Here is a 17,469-nt window from a genome sequence, read left to right on the forward strand (position 1 = left end):
AATTGAAACACGACCGAAGGGAGTGTTTAAAATCGACACGAGTTACGAATTATCTTATCGCGCGTGTATTGCACAACGTTTTACAGTACATATGGCCCTTTAAATTTTCAACAAAGGCACGTATTGTGCTACTTACCGCACTAGAGCGGCAAAGTAACACCATATGTACTGTAAAGGATTCAATATAAAATTGGTCAAGTAGATCTTGTCAGTAGAAAAAGGCGGCAAATTTGAAAAATGTAGGCGCGAAGGGATATCGTCTCATAGAAAATTTTAATTTCGCGTCTTTATCTACTGACAAGATTTGCTTGACCATCTATATTTATTCAATAAGGGGATAAGACAAGATAGAGCTCACCAAAGACAGTAGAGGTCCGCTTGGTGGTCACGTTCGGTACGGAGGCGCGTTTGTCCTTCTCCTCGCGATCTGGACTCTTTCGAGATTTCAGCGAGTCTCGCCGCCTGAATAAAAACGTTTCATTAGTATATTTTAAATATAATACGTTTATGGAATACCACCCTTAGTTAAATGATTATTTTAATTTTTAGTGGCATATTTTAAAAGACGTGTAAGTAAGAATTCTTATTCAACGTATTTTAGGGCCACCATGTAATTTCTATGTATGGCCCATATAATACAGTAAAATTATACATTTAGCGTTTGCGTCAAATCCGGTAGTTCTGATTTTTTGCAGACTTATTTATGATGTTGGTCCAATGAATAATCCAAGTTGGTGACCTCGAGCGCCGAACGCAACTATCGGCTCGATTCGGAAAATGAATTAGATTTCTACTAGACTTCAACAAGTTACGATACGGATAATTTAAAGATATTTGTAAGATAGATATGTCAAATTTGACGTTTCCGCGATTCTGGAGGTCCTCTTGAACGATCTCAACAAGTTATGACTTAGATATCCAAGTCACATTTAGTCGATATCTAATGTAGATCTAGTTGATCTCTAAATCGTCTCAAGATCTTGTGATTATCTCGAAATCCGAATAGGCCTGTATGTCACGTGTACGGCCTAACCCGGATAGTAACACTGCTTGATTTCGGAGTAAACAAAATTGGATTTAAGAAACAGTCAGGGTCATAATCATACTCGTTTATTATTTTAAAACAATTTAACATTCCACCGACTTGCACACGCACTCATTTCGAACCTAGAAACGAGTCCGCGCGAACGTTCACTAGGAAACAGGTCAATTTAAAATTAAAAATAAATTAATTATCATAACCTGCACAATTCGCACCTGAAATACCGAAATGTAGGTATAGTTCCGTCGGCCGAATATTCGGCGGTTGGGTACCGAATATTCGGCCGATGGACAGACCGGATATCCGGTATCCAGCCATCTCCAGCCCATATAATCTGCGACCATACCTTAGAGGTGCGGGCGAGGGCGGCGTGTCGGACTCGACGGCGACGCTCACGGAGCGCGACTCGTACGCGCGCCGCCGGTCCGCTATGGACTGGTTCCCGCTACCAGACAATACAGAAGCGTCAACAACACAAATACTTATAATATCTTATATCGACCGGGATATGGACCGTGATTACCTTTTGTATTGTTTTCGAGCTACCGATATTTCGACGCAGTGTGAGGAGTTATATTTAGTGCATGTCTCTAATAATGTAAGTATAAATAGGTAACGCTTTTCTGAATAAATGTTAGTATTTACGCAATACTCGTGTTGTTTCCTTGCTGGGGGCCGATTTTTGAATTTCGATCGTTCGATTTCGTCACTCGAATATCAGTGGAAAACGGCGAAATGCAAATTTTTGAAATACAAGCGATAGAAATTGGGAATCTAGTGGTATTGACCACTCGTTTTAAATTTTATTAGTAAAATTTAAATGCCTAGTATTGGAGATATTATTGAACGAAATACACGAAATCGAGTGGTCGAAATTCAAAAATCGGCCCCCTGCCCTACTTCCCGCTCCACATGGCGATCCTGCCACGTGCGGTGTCGGGTTCGGAAGTCGGAAGTGCAACCGCGCACTTTATATGAACAAAGTGGATACAATTTAATACCTTTTATTTCCTATTCGACGAGTGCCAGAATAAACATACAATTAAAAATTAATAGAGTGGAAAAAGATGTCGTGTTTATCACCCAAAATTCTGCCGAGAAAGGCAATAATGATGCGACGACTGCACAGACACACGCAGACGCAACTTTACATGCATCTTGTTCACGGGTAACCGAAGGCGGGTAACGAGTGTGAACGCGACCCGACCAACGAGTGTGAACGCGTCCGGTGGTAATGTTGAAAGCGAACGCAGCCGACGCGCACGAATGAGGGTAGACCGAGCGCGGTCTACACAACTTTGACACCCGCCCGCTATCTTCAGTTACCCGTGAACAAGATGCATGTAACTGCGTTGAAATATCGGGAGCTCGAAAACAATACAAAAGGTAATCACGGTCCATATCCCGGTCGATATAAGTCTAGTGAAACTAACCGTGTAAGTTGCATAAATTACAAAAATACATAATGGCAGGCGTGGCTCACTCCGCGATTTCGTCGCTTTGCAACAGGTAGCTAAAAGTACATCCATTCCACACCAATTTTGGTGGCTAGCCATAAGCCGCGCGTGGCGCTGTCGCCACCTAGCGGCCATATCTGTCCTAGTCGTAACAGACGCGTTTTGTTAGAGAGTGAGTCTTCTGTACTAGTACTATTATTTATTCTGTGATAATGGGAATACTGTGTTGCCTATGCAGAGCTGCAGGCGTAGCAAGCTTACCACCAACCAGTTGGTCCAGTCAGCATGGATAGCGTGGTCGCGTTTTTATCGCCTGTCGTGTCATTCGCCACTTACAACTTGTGGAGAACGTGACAGGCACGGTGACAGACGATAAAGAGGTGACCATCTTAGCCCTACTGCAATTGTATCCGAAATCACATAGACTAAACCGACAGCAGTCGGAATATTTTATTAATGCATTTAAGTAAAATTAACGCACATAGAGCAAAAACGAAACAACATTACGTAAGGACACAAAAAATAGAATTAAAGACTTAGTTTTATTGCAATAACGGTTGATCATGAATCATGATAATACTTACTCAGTGGTCTCAAAGAGTTTCCTCCTGTCGGCAGTGCTCGGAGTCTTAGGAATGTAGCCGGAGTCCGAAGAATTCACTTCTTCTTCCAAACTCGTGTCAGATTTCCCGTTCGTATACTCTTCTGTAAGAGAATGTCAAAATAACTCTACACTTGATGTTAGTATAACCTCGTAAGGCCCACCATACAAAGTTTCCCTATTTTTAATTTGAACCTTGTTGTATAGTAGATTAGGATGACTTTCGTTTGTTTTAGAAAACAATGAAACAAAGGAAATGCTACATTATGTAGTTTTTGAAGGGTTCGAATTAGATTGAAACAGAGTGTACATTATAATGCACATTGGGCCTTACGAGGATAAAACCATAGTTCGTCGCCTTAAAAATGCAGTAAAATCTTCATTGCCCGCCGGCGTAGCCACGCCCGTAACGTACTGCATTCTTAACGCGAACGAACTATAGTATCAGTCAACCTTATTTGGACTTTATTGCAAAAGTATTAGGATTCAAATTTGAAAAGTTGTTTAGTTGTATTTACCTTTAGGTGCAATTTCAACGTCACTGGTAGGAGACAGGGATTTGTCCTTGTCTTCGTCTTTGCCTACAGGCGTGGAGGCCGCTTGTGTCAATGGCGAAGTTGCTGTAGAATAAAGCAATACACATTTTTAAGCTCGGAGTAATTAACAATGGAGCCGCCATTAACAGGCGTTCCCCTCTGTCGAAAATAGGCGGCCAATGGTCAACCACATGTCAACCTTATGTATGGACTGACGTTTATCTGACATGACGTAGCTATACATTTGATGTGCCCCTCCCCCGCAAAAAACGGCAGACTATTTTGTACCGAAAATTTTAGACATGGCGTCTCCGTTGGTTATATCCCCTAAGTTTTTAAGCGTTTCTTTTATTATTTGCCATTTTTATATATTGTGACCTTCATTGTCACTTTTATGTTATTTCTACTCTGAATCACGAGCTCTTTCGATCCTAATGGGATAAAAAAATGTCCCAGAGTTTTTTTCCTATTGTGTTACCATTTCCCCATATGCTTTGTATGGCGGTAACAAAAAGGAAAGTATGAAAAATGAATGGAAATTTTAGGACAATTTTTTTCTCCTATAAGGATGAAAAGGGCTCGCTATCCTGACTAGAAATAACACAAAAGTGGCAAAAAAGTCACAATATATAAAAATGGCAAAAAATAAAAAAAACGCTCTTTTGCGGATGCGTACCTATGTGTAGAATACCTCATGTAAAAGTTGTAATGTTCGAATCCTCATTAGAAACGTCTCAACGCACCGCACGCAAATGCTACCCAAACGGTGTGACGTCTATTGAACGCCTTCATGGTCTTAGTATAATTATCATATTCAAAGTGGTCGCATTATAAACAATCTATTGTTAGAGTTAGACCAAGATAAGTCTGCAGCGATTTTGATAGCCCCAGATTGTACAAGTGTTATTTTAAACGTCAAACTTCCATGAAATTGTGACGTATAAATAACACTTGCACAGTCTGTGCTGTCAAAATCGTTGCAGAGTTATCTTGGTCTAACTCTATGTATGTACTTACCTGAGTCAGATTTGGGCACGCCGGGTACAACTGGCACAGAGAACACCTTGTCGAATGAGAATTCTTCACTGCCAGACGATGCAGAGAATGGCTTCGGGCCCAGGCGAGGCTGCAAATATAGAGTTTCGACTATTAGGCATAGCAAAATCGCAATAGTAGTCAATTATCTCTTTGCTTAAGCTTTCAAATCCCAGGGATCAAGGCCAAAAAATGACTTAGAAGTAGAAGATTTTTCATACTGCTTGCAGATTGAGGGATTAAAACTTAGAGAATATAACCAAACGGAGTGGCACAGTGTGGAGTGGTGAGAGGCGTTCCCCTCTGTCGAAAATAGGCGGCCAATGGTCAACCACATGTATGGACTGACGTTTATCTGACATGGCTATTTTTCCGTTACGTCTACATTTGATGTACCCCTCCCCGGTTGTTGGTTAACTACTAACCACTAACACACAGAACTAGGTGCTATTTAAGTTGCAAAAATACGTTGTTCGTTTTCCTACACACACTACAATTTCAAAGATAAACAAAGCGGAGACTTACGAGGTTAAATTTTAGGTTATTTTTCAGTACCGATCTCGCGTCAGCTCTTATGAATCAATCTACATATCGCTGGCCCAATATTACAGGGTTCTATGTTACAATTTCAAGATAGTTGAAATTCAACTTAATGTCACTATGACAATGTTCAAATTTCAGTTCGATAAAAGTGAATCATAGAACCCTGTAATATTGGGCCAGCGATATATTGATTCATAAGAGGTGACGCAAGATCGGTACTGAAAAATACGCCAGCTCTAGTATCTGGTTTTGATAAAAAAACACATAATTTACCATCAGCTGAGTAAAACGCTAGCTTATTCGTGCATGCATTTGAAATTTAATTTAGGATTACTTAAACATAGAAATAAAATAAAAAACCATATGTATTACAAAAAAAGTAGAGATTTTTTTTTCTATATACTTAAATTTGAAAATACCGCAACGATACGCTACTTCGTTTGATAGCGCATGCAAAAGTACCAAATGGAACATTACCAAAACAGGTAATTTTTAATACAAAATTTTCAAAGGGCCTTCTTTTTATACAAAATGTTAGCTAAAATCGCTAGCACACCTACCTGTTTCTAAAACCAAAACTCAAAATAACACAACAAAACCAATCAACACATTTTATACCTTATAACCCGAAATCGGTACCGCCGTAGTCCTGGGCTTAGGTTTCGGCGCCTCACTGTCATCTCCCGATGGCTCCGAAATCGAAGACCTTGGCAACGGCTTAGGAGCTTGTACTGGAGTCCCATTAACATAACTATTGCTTCTAGAAAGACACGTTTCTGAGTCAGTACTTTCAGTTTTTTCTAGAATCTTATCTTTATCCTCTGTGTCAATTGTGTCATCTTCATCATGCCCGTTGGCCCCGTTATCCAATTTCTTATGGAAACCATTTTCTTTCTTCCCTTCCATGCCTTTGATTAAGTCTTTGACGTTAACGAAGTCGATCCGGTCTTCGTCTTTAGGTTCGGGTGCGGGTTTAGGCTTCGGGTCTTCTTGGGCGATGACTGGGGTTATGGCTTTTTTGGCTTCTGCCTTTTTGGGTGGAGGCATAGCGAGGATGGATTTGACTAGTTCTTCTAGGTTTCCGCGGTGGATCTAAAAAGGTTTAGAAGATGTTTTGTGTAAAGAGGCTTTAGTAAGTGTTGCGATAAAAGTACAGAGTAAAGGGTCTAAGTACATGAGTTACATATAAAGTTATTGTTCAACATTTAGCCATAACTTGTAAGATAAATAATTAATTAGGTAGTTATGAGTCATAAATTATGACTAATATAATTATTAATTAACGACTTTACTACTAACAACAAGACTAATCCTGAAATAGTAAAAAAAACCGTTTCGTACAACTTGTGTTTTTGGGGTTGTTCAAAACTTAGTTGAAGATGATTTATATATTTATCTCGCGGAGTAGGGCTTAACGTTAAAAAAAACAATAATCCCTAACCAATTATATCCCCTAACCCTTAACCAATCAGGTATATTCAATACTTAATAAATTTTATGTACGTATGTAAGATAACTAAAGATAATATGAAATATAAAATGTAAAGCAATGTATCACAAGCATTAAAATGTAAAAATAAAATAAAAATAAATTACTTACTCATTCAACACAAAAGTCACAAAACTAACCCGACTACAAATAAAACAACACAACACCACACAACAAAACAAATATATAATAATCATATAAAACACACAACAGTCACCGGTATTTAAATATGTAAATATAAGTTTGTGAAAATAGCCGAAAATAAAATATTTTATTTTATATCTTATGATACCATTATGACCGATAACAAACCCCGTTAAAAAATCATGCGACAACTCAAAAATATAAGTAATATTTAAATTATTAAGATAATTTCAAATTTTAATGTCTAGCAACTGAAAAGTTGAAACACAAATATTGTTTATTGCATTAATATCACCAAAGAAATAGGTATATCAAACACACATAAAACGTTTTATAGTACATTATTGTCGAGGCTCGGAAGTAGCTACTTGCAGGCTGAGGATTCGTTTTAAACGGACGACCTTGGGAGTCCGTTTAATTGAATCCGAAGCCAGCAAGTAGCCTTCCAGCCGAGTCATATATAGTGCTTTTCTCAAAAATGGTGCAAGAAATATAAATATCATAGAAATATTTTACAAAAGCAACTTTCTTACGTATATATTTTCACAGAAAAAAGTAGAAACAATTGAAAAAATTAGCTTTGCCGCCTTTTTATTTTTTTAATAAAAAAATAAAAGTGTATTTTTCTGCCGAAAATACGCCAACCTATTTGAGACAGCTAAATAGTCGCGGTACTAATCATCTGTTTGGCTGTTTAATGGGCCTGTGCCTTCATTTGATATGGCCATTTCAACTTTTAAAAAGTTTGGAACTCGACAAATAATGGAATTTGTATGCAACATTGCAGCCCCAAAATCGAGACTGCAATGTTTTTAACTTTTTAATTTTTGACTGGCCATAAACTACGCGCTTCGCAACCTATTTTTTAAACGGCAAAGTCGACTATGCCGTCCATTTTTGAGAAAAATTATATTTTTGCTTAAATATTATTGCCATACCATTCAGTTTCAGTGAAACAACGGTCAGTCCAGTTTATATATTATGTGCTTAGTTAAGTAATAAAACAGGGGTTTCCAAACTACGGCCCGCGGAGCAAGTCCGGCCCGCAAGCCCTTACATTTGACCCGCAAAAAAGCAGCGGGAGAACAGAAAGTCTCGTGGCCCTCGGATCAAAAAGTCTGGAGACCCCATAATAAAATCACATGTTTAAACTTTACCTGTGTGCAGTTGTTTGCATCCGGATGCAGAGAGATGTTGGGGACGGGTGGTCCTGGTTGTCGAGCCACATGGGAGCGCTTAGATACGCCTTGACGTACCCACCATGTCTGGGTAGAGATCAGCTCAGAATACTACCCATGTGAAGTCCGGATGACAAGAAACGTTGGGGATGGGATGGTCTTGGGTGTCAAGCCACATAGGAGCGCTGAAGTATCTCAGCCACAGTCAATAAACCAGCTGTGTTAAAATATTACATCGGTGCATAATGTATTGGAGTGCAGTAATTACCTGTGTGCAGTTATTGGCATCCGGATGCAGAGAGATGTTGGGGACGGGATGGTCCTGGTTGTCGAGCCACATGGGCGCGCTGAGGTACGTCATGGAACCCGCCGTGTCGGGGTACAGATCGGCGTGGTATTCGCGGTAGCTCTGCGGAAACGGAAAATTTTCAATAATGTTCAGAAACTTCCCTTATATAAAATGACATTTTAAACTAAACAGGTTCTATCAAATCACACCTTTAGAACGAAACTGACATAATAAAAGAGACGCTATGTCTGTATCTTTAGGTGTTTAAATAAAGATAAACAAACAATTTGTAAATTTTCGGGTAGTTAAATCATTTATTGGTTAATCCACCAAATACAAAACCGCCTGGGTCAGTCACTGAAAGACCTGACTTTAACCTACATTATTTGATCATGTAATGCTTTCATCTACCCTCAACTGGCTTAAGGAGGCATTTGAGGGTAGATTTTGTTTACTTTTATTTAAATATCTAAAGATACAGAGTATAGTAAACTGACCTTTCTTGGCACTTGGTACATGATAGGCACAACACTGGAGCCAGTCAGTTGTAGTACTCGGTTGACTTCGCCATCCATGACGCGGAGAGCTCGCTTCGGGACCAGACAGGCGCCTTTCGTCTGTTCGCCTGTCGAAAAAACACAGAAATAGAGTTATTTACTATATTTTGACATGTAGCTTCACAGAATCCTTCGGGAATAATTAGCATTTTTCGTAATCTATATTTGCCCTAATAAAAACAAAATCACAAAATATATTTCCACTAAAACCTGCTAATATGACACTGAATATGAACAATAGAATAAGATTTTATGGGTTATTTCGACTTGCTCTCAAAACGGCTATCAATTTTTGCACTTAGCATTCTAGTATATGGTCATATAAGGTAAACGTACTAGTGCCCGACATGTTAATGCCCAATAGATGACACCTTGCTGTCAACTCTATTGACAATGACTTAAGTTTCAAGATGACATGTACTGGGACCACGTCGATCACCAGTACGTTTACCTTATTCAGTATCTACTCACCAGAATGCCTCAATCCCTCAATGAGGAATGGTTCTCTATCTGTAACCTCCATGTACAATATGGTGGTATCTCCCTTGCCAGCCAGGAAGAGCATGTTAGTGTCAGGATCGAAGAGAGGCATCAGAATGCCAGTGGAACAGTCAAGTTCGAGTGTTTTCTGAGTTTGGGAGAGGTTGCGGACGTCGCGGATCATGATCTGACGGAGGCGGGCTGCATCGAAGCCTGAAAGTAATAGAAAAGTTTGAGAATCTAAGTCTGCTTACGGATTTTTTTTTATACAGGAAAAATTCGATACTCTGCTCTAGGTGCTATATTACAGTCTGTAAATTAAATATAAAAATAAAGTAACATAAACCTGGAAATAGCATCAAAATCAGGGTCAATATGATGTGGATGTTTATCAAGTACATATTTAAACCTTTCTAATAAAAAATACTGCGGGACTTAATTAAATCATACTGATTTAAACTTTCACGATTATTAAACATTATCAAACTGCACAACGGGACTTAATCGCGTATTTAAGTTTTAAGATTTACCTCCGACGTTTCGAGGACGGGGGGACAGATTGATGGGGTAGCCATGGGTAGCCCTGTAGCACCGGTTTTGGCAAATATCTGGATGGAGCATATCGAAGCCAGTATAAACTTGCAGCCTTGGGCGGTGAAGTTGTGGAAGCGCTATGTGGATGATGTTTTCTGTATTATGAAGGGTGGGAAGCAGGAGGTGGAGCAACTACTCCGATATCTAAATTCAATTCATCCGAAGACGAAGTTCACGTATGAATTGGAATCACAGCGCAGTTTGCCGTTTTTGGACGTGAAAGTGATTGGTCGAGTGGATGGAACCCTAACTCATACTGTTTATAGGAAACCTACACACACTGACAGGTATTTGAACGCCCTTTCTCACCACCATCCTCGTCACTTACAATCGGTGGTTACCTCGCTAGTAAACAGAGCACATGATCTGTGTGACCCTGAATATTTAGAGAGTGAGATGTCGCATATTCAGGAGGTACTAAGGAGGAACGGGTACAAGGTAAAAAAGTGGCAACCCAGACGAAAGGCAACGCGGAAACGTCCTGATGTCTCCAGACAGCCGGCATTTTTGCCGTATGTAAAAGGGGTAACGGATAAAGTTGGCACAGTACTTGGAAAGTACTCTATAAAGACGGTGTACACACCTTTATCCAAAGTAGCAGGGAGCCTAAGGTCACCGAAGGACGTTATTCCGTTCCAGTCACCTGGCGTTTATAAAATAGATTGCAGTTGTGGTAGTTCCTATATCGGAGAAACTAAGCGCACCATAGCAGAAAGAGTTAAGGAACATATCGCAGCTATCAAAAATCGTCAGGTCAACAAGTCTGCGGGGGCTGAGCATTTGCTGGAGTCAGGACCAAACCACTGGATTGAGCTGCATAACCCTAAAATCCTCTCCACGGATCGCCATTTCTACAGTAGAAAAGTGCGGGAAGCCATTGAAATCAAAAAACATTGCAATTTTAATCGGGACGAGGGTTTTAAGATCTCATCCACATGGAATCCAGTCATTAGTAAATGTAAGCGGAAACGAATATCGACAGTCGATAAATCGAATATCGTTAGTGTTGTGTGTCGACAGAGTGACATCCCTAGTGCGCAAAACGTTCAAACTGATAAACAAGACCAAGTGCGGGTAGTTCGAAAAACTCGCGCGGCTAGAAGATGTTGATGTCAACTTGAGCCAGTCTTCTCCGAGACCACGGGGACAACGCCGTCCTCGAAACGTCGGAGGTAAATCTTAAAACTTAAATACGCGATTAAGTCCCGTTGTGCAGTTTGTTAATTAAATCATAATCATAATATATTTATTGTGACTATAGGTATACATAATAGGTAGGTAAAGCGATTTAAATACGATTGTTCCATATTAAGGCAATTAAAAAAACAATTAACATTAAGGCCTGTGTCTCAGTACTTACCAGTGGTCAAAATTCGGTCTTGGTCCAACCATACGACCCTGCTGTCTTTGATGCCATGGTGGCTAGAGGCCGCGTCCAACACGGCCGAGGCCGCTCTAGGGTCCACTATGCGGACCTTTCTGTCTTTGCACGAGGTCGCCATGAGACGCCCGTCCTTCTTCCATGATGTGGATTGGATCACGTCGCCGTGGTCTCGGTTTACTGAGAAAAAAGGATATTGAAATAAAAAACCGGCCAAGTGCGAGTAGTACTCGCGCACTAAGGGTTCCGTACCATTACGCAAAAAACGGCAAAAAATCACGTTTGTTGTATGGGAGCCCCACTTAAATATTTAATTTATTTTGTTTTTAGTATTTCTTGTTATAGCGGCAAAGAAATACATCATCTGTGAAAATTTCAACTGTCTAGCTATCACGGTTCTCGAGTTACAGACAGACAGACGGACGGGCGGACAGACGGACGGACGGACGGACAGACGGACGGACGGACGGACGGACGGACGGACGGACAGACGGACGGACGGACGGACGGACGGACGGACGGACAGACAGACAGCGGAGTCTTAGTAATAGGGTCCCGTTTTTACATTTTGCATACGGAACCCTAAACAGGTCACGTATAAAAGTCACAACTAAAGTCCGGACGCTAAGCACGTAGAATTTCATACATTGACCTGACCGGCGTGTTCCTATCTCTAGCGCACACGGATGATGCCGGCGGTCAATGCTACTGTGCGAGCGGGACAGCAATATAATAATGCGCGTAGTATTTGAATCTAGTATGTAACTGGACCTGCATGAGGGGTGGACGGAAATGACCGAACGGGATAGTCTTATGTATCTTTCAGTAAGAGTAGCAGCAAAAGCACTATTATTGTTTGTCCTTGTCACAGTCTAACTTTTTTTTCTATTCCCCACCGTAAATTTAGTATGTATTTATTATGGTGGGCAACAAATAATAATTTTTAGACATCATCTCTCTTCTCTTTTGTAGTGCGCGTGCCGCGACCGCTGCAGGGGGACCATCGAGTGCGCCGACTTCTGGCCGAAAGGTGTCGTGTTTCGGAGGTTCCGGGGCAAACTGCCGAATCCGACACAAGAGCAGCCGATGCAACAGAGCCACGCCGTCTTGTCGACTAAATAGTGTTTAGTTTTAAGTTTATAAAATACATATGTATTAGTCTGTAAGGTATTTGTAATATGGGCCTTGTTGCCTGAATTAAATTTCTAAATAAAATAAATAAATGCGACCAATCATAGTGTCCCATGGAGAATGGAGGTCCAAGGGGGAGGCCTATGTTCAGCAGTGGACGTGTTATGGCTGAGATGATGATGATGATAGTGTCCCATTGCGTATGTTTTGTCCCTCACAGAGACACGCGTATACCACTTCCATAGGATCCTACCTTCTATGGCGTAGTATGAGTATAGTGTGAGGTCCCTACCGACATTCATATTGATTGTCACTGTGACAAGGTACGAAATGGTACGGAAATAAAATTCCTTGACCGTACATGACGAGGTTTAGGATACGTGTCATCATCGTCATCTTCCTCGTGTGGCCCCGGCATTTCACAGCTCATGGGAACCTGGGGTCCGCATGGCAACTAATCCCAGGAATTGGCGTCGGAACTAGTTTTTACGAAAGCGACTGCCATCTGACCTACCAACCCGGAGGGTAAACTAGGCCTTATAATACATTAAATAGGTTTATACATAGGTAAATATTAAATGATATTTCGTACATAAGTTTAAAAAACTCATTGGTACGAGCCAGGGTGTGAACCCGCGACCTCCGGATTGCAAGTCACACGCTCTTACCGCCTTTTTAGGATACGTGTATATGCATCATTAAACAGTTTTAAGCCGTCTTTCACCTAGTTCCACAAACCGTTACAGTAATGTCCAATTAGGATAGAACAGTTGCTATCAATATTTAATTCGCCAATACAAAAAGTGAAAGCATGACTGTATTTGTGGCCCTTATCGGGCCGGGTCAGACCGCCGGAAACGTCTATACTTCCGGCCAACGACAAAGGCTTACATTCAATTGTTCTTGGAGAGAATGCCCGTCTTACGGAACTTGGGACTAATGCCTTACTTATCTATGTGATATGATGTGTGTATGTACTTGTGTAGAACATTTGTGCGACGCCTACCCTAATGTCCTATGTATGATTCATTATGTACAAAAAACAATATAATACTTATGTAGATACTGCATTTTTTATTAAGTCCGGTGACGATATGGGCGTAGGCAGACATGAGCGGGGAGGCAGCTGATTTGACTAAAGTTAACAAACTTGTTTTGGCACTCTTAAATTACTATTAGAAAAAATTAAATTATTTTCAGAAGATATTTTAATTTGTTTTTATCAAGTAGAAACACTACTATATAATTTTTTTATTTATTTATTTATTTATATGAGCCTAGAGTGTCCCACTGCTGGGCAAAGGCCTCCCTCCTCCCTTTCCACGTATCCCGGTCTTGACCCGTCTCCCACCAGTTCCTGTCAAAGGCGTCGAGGTCATCTCGCCAACGCCTTCGAGGTTTGCCGCGACCCCGGGTTTGATGTGGGAATGGAATTGAATGGGAATTGGTTGCTGTTTTAGCCCACAAGTCATCCGGCATGCGGCAAACGTGTCCCGCCCAGTCCCACTTCACCACACCTGCCGCGATAGCAGAGGACGCTGGTTCGATTCCAGCCTGGGGCACTGGACGCCTTGGTCACTTTTTCTTAGTATATGACATTTATTTCACTCTTAAATTATTTCAAAAAACCTACAAAAACTCATTCAAAGCGTGGATTCGTTATGACGTCAAAGAATGATTCATAAAGTATTAACTTTGTTTCATAAAGAGTACCTGATTTGACTTAATACACCATCCTCATACAATTTATACTCGTACTAGTAATATTATAAATGAGAAAATAACTTTGTCTGTTACCTCTGCACTCTTAAACCGATGAATCAATTTAGATGAAATGCTATGGAGATTCATCCCACATATATGAAGTCATGGGCAGAGCTAGAACTATGAACTCACCAAAAGCTTCCTTCTGCTTAGTCAAGTCCCATAGAGCCAGCTCATGGCCCGAAGCCACATGGATCAGCCCGTCAGCCACCGGGTGGAAGCCAACATTCTCCACACGCCGCTGTTTTTGGGACAGGGTGCACTCTGGGTTCGAGAGAGACTCTTTCAGACCCTCTGGAGGTATGTGCCATACTTTTACCTGTAAAGGAATGGAAAGATGAGCGTTCGAAAATAAAATTAGGAACTACACAAGTTGTCTGGAGGTTTTTTTTTAATAAGACAGCAATCTTCAAGATAATATCATTATCATTTTCTTTTCCTTATTGAAAAGAAAATGTGCAGTCACAACACTGCTTTAACACAAAACAAAGACAAATCTACATGTTTATGGATATGCCTACTAATACTCGTACATATTATGTCACACGTCATTTGTAAATAGACCAATTACGGATGGCTTTATCCATCTTTATCCACGTGATAAAACAACTGTCACTTTTTAACACCGTGGGATAGAAAGTGACGGACACTGTTTTATCACGCTGTCACATAGACAAGAACGACCATCATATCCGTTACAGGGGGCGATTTTTGAATTTCATTCCCTCGATTTCGTCACTCGAAAATCAGTGGAAATCAACGAAATGCTTATTTTTGAAATACGAGCGATAGAAATTGGGAATCTAGTGGTATTAACCACTCGTTTTTAATTCTATTAGTAGAATTTGAATGCCTAGTAGTGGAGATATTATTGAACAATCAAGCAGTCGAAATTCATAAATTGGCCCCCAGGAAGTATTTTGAAAGCAAGAACTACATAAGGCTCATATAAAAAGATAACCAAAATTTCAGTTCTTACAACATCAGTTACTTAATCTTATACTGAGATAATTTATAAACAGATGTGATATTATCTTATCTGTGATTTATCTATCAGTGATATAAGAGATATTGTCAATGGTATTGCCTTTTGGATTATGGCTAAACTAGGAAGTATTCTGGTTTCAATGTAAATTTAATTATTACGGACCAGGATGATCATTGTAAATCCATATAAGGTTATTTTCCTGTAAACTAATATACTTACAATTATACTATCCTCAAAATTAATATAATTGTACAAATCCATATAAGGGCATTATCCTTCCTATTGGTAGGAAATTCCCTTTGGGAACTGGGAAGAAGGTGGAGGGGCTTTTATACTAGGATTTTCAACCATCAGAGATTGCACCCATAAGGGGCTCACAGTATTTATTTTAATATGTTGGTTATTACAAAAGTGATTTCATATTTGTAGTAGTTATCTTCATTTCTAGAAATTATAGCTCAAAATTTAAGCCCTGCATATTAAATCAATAGAAGTCACAAAAATTAGAGTTGTTGCTTTGTCAAGTGAACAAACTTATTAAAAAAGTTTAAAACTAATAAGAAGCAAGTGTTTAGCATAATGTAAGATGTTAAAGAGTCCTCACACTACACACAGTGTTACAATAAAGATCGATATCACTAATTGACTTACTAAAGAGTCTTGAGATCCGGTCAACAGCAAACCATCATGGAACGGCGAGAATTCCATATCAGTGATTGTGTCCGAGTGTGCATGCAGCAGCGGCATTGTTTTGCTCTTCCTCCCGCAGTCATCCAACGGCAGCACTGCCATACTTGACCCCACATGCTCCCAGTTAAACGCCATGAAAGACGCCGAAGCGCAAATATTGTTCCCAAAGGTCTGATACGACCCCACACAGATGTCCCGAATACATGCCTCGGGCTTAGGCACAATCGGTGCTGCATTTTTATACTTAGAGGCTTTAAAGCGCCACGCCATTTTAATCCACTTTTTGTAAAGTCAGTCTTTTGTTTGGAATGTTCTTGGCCTCGGGAGTGGCGGTAAGAGCTGGAACAATTAAAAAAGTAAAACAAATCTTCTAATTTTACTTTAATGGTCAAGTTCGTTTTTTACTTATCTGTAAAGAGATTACCGGAAGTTCGATAAAGAAGCGAGCGTTTTTATGTACAGATTTCTAAACTGTAACAGTAAAGTAATGACTGCATTAACGCATCTCTAATTAGGAGCACAAAAATAATTAACATAAAAAGTTACTAAATTTCAACACACTGTCGATTGCGATCTAGGGGCTCTCGAGCGAATAACAAATGATTTTTTTGCTGTTACCAGACAATCTGTGAGGCAAAGACGGGGTAGAGACACGAAAAATTATTATAAACACCTTTGTTTTGAAATACTTGCCCGGCAGTACGACCGGAAACCATCAAATTTCATCAAAACAGACACACAAAACTGTTACACCTTTCTGTTCATTTACAAGAGTATTGGTCAAAATAAAAGTCGTAATAAACAAGTTACCTTATTGAGTTAAAATTACGAAGAAATCCAATTTCCGTAAAACACTAGACACTCCCCCTAGACGTCGGCCATTTCAAGCGACGTTAGTGCCGTATCGATCAATAATGAACCCAAAACAAAACTAACAATCGAATCACACAATGTCAAAACAAAGGGTTGTCATTTGAATCGATACTAATGATTTGTAAACTGAAAATACATCGTATAAATTAATTCAAATTCATTCAGTAAAGTCAATTAAAAAGAAATTTTGAAGTAAACAGTGTTTATAAATTGGTTTTGTGCAGATTAATTTCTTTAAATTAATTAATCAGAAAAAAATGTTCGATTGTATCGAGTCGGTGATAATCGTTGTTGGTACAACACTGAGAACTTTGCGTTTCGTTCCACGCTTGTTACGGTTCCCAATGTCAATTGGTTAATTTGACAAAAATAGAAACGAGCAACTATCGAGCAACGATACGAAAAATAAAAATGCAATAAACTACGGACAGTGCATGCAATGCTTATCTTTGCGGCACTAGTTTACATTACGTTCTTAGGATGTAGGAGGGGAAAACTCAAAAACATTATCCCAAGAAAAATCTTCATAGCGCGATTCCGAATTTTAACCACATGGACTTTCATTGTGTACCATAAGTATTATAACTCCACTAAACTTTCTTTAGATAACGCTCGTAACGAAATGTCCAGTATCTCCAGACCCCCGAGAATGCAAGTTATTCGATTCACTCGATCGATCATAAATAAAACAAGAAAA

General features: G+C 39.8%; 1 protein-coding gene across 1 annotated transcript in view; it reads right to left on the reverse strand.

The window, feature by feature from the left end:
- The window catches only part of LOC134794699 (coronin-7), a 31,023-nt gene extending 14,142 nt beyond the window's left edge, over positions 1–16,881 (reverse strand). Inside the window, exons 1-13 of the mRNA XM_063766472.1 lie at positions 16,710–16,881; positions 15,861–16,238; positions 14,354–14,540; positions 11,306–11,506; positions 9,343–9,564; positions 8,812–8,939; positions 8,294–8,434; positions 5,833–6,306; positions 4,654–4,762; positions 3,619–3,720; positions 3,084–3,204; positions 1,389–1,487; positions 359–462 (exon numbers count right to left, since the gene is read on the reverse strand). Of these exons, the coding sequence (XP_063622542.1) occupies positions 359–462; positions 1,389–1,487; positions 3,084–3,204; positions 3,619–3,720; positions 4,654–4,762; positions 5,833–6,306; positions 8,294–8,434; positions 8,812–8,939; positions 9,343–9,564; positions 11,306–11,506; positions 14,354–14,540; positions 15,861–16,169 (2,197 nt within the window). The 5' untranslated portion in view covers positions 16,170–16,238; positions 16,710–16,881. The remainder of the gene's footprint in view (positions 1–358; positions 463–1,388; positions 1,488–3,083; positions 3,205–3,618; positions 3,721–4,653; positions 4,763–5,832; positions 6,307–8,293; positions 8,435–8,811; positions 8,940–9,342; positions 9,565–11,305; positions 11,507–14,353; positions 14,541–15,860; positions 16,239–16,709) is intronic.
- Between the last annotated feature and the right edge of the window lie 588 nt (positions 16,882–17,469).

This window comes from Cydia splendana, chromosome 11, assembly GCF_910591565.1.
Source record: "Cydia splendana chromosome 11, ilCydSple1.2, whole genome shotgun sequence".
Taxonomy (NCBI): Eukaryota; Metazoa; Arthropoda; class Insecta; order Lepidoptera; family Tortricidae; genus Cydia; species Cydia splendana.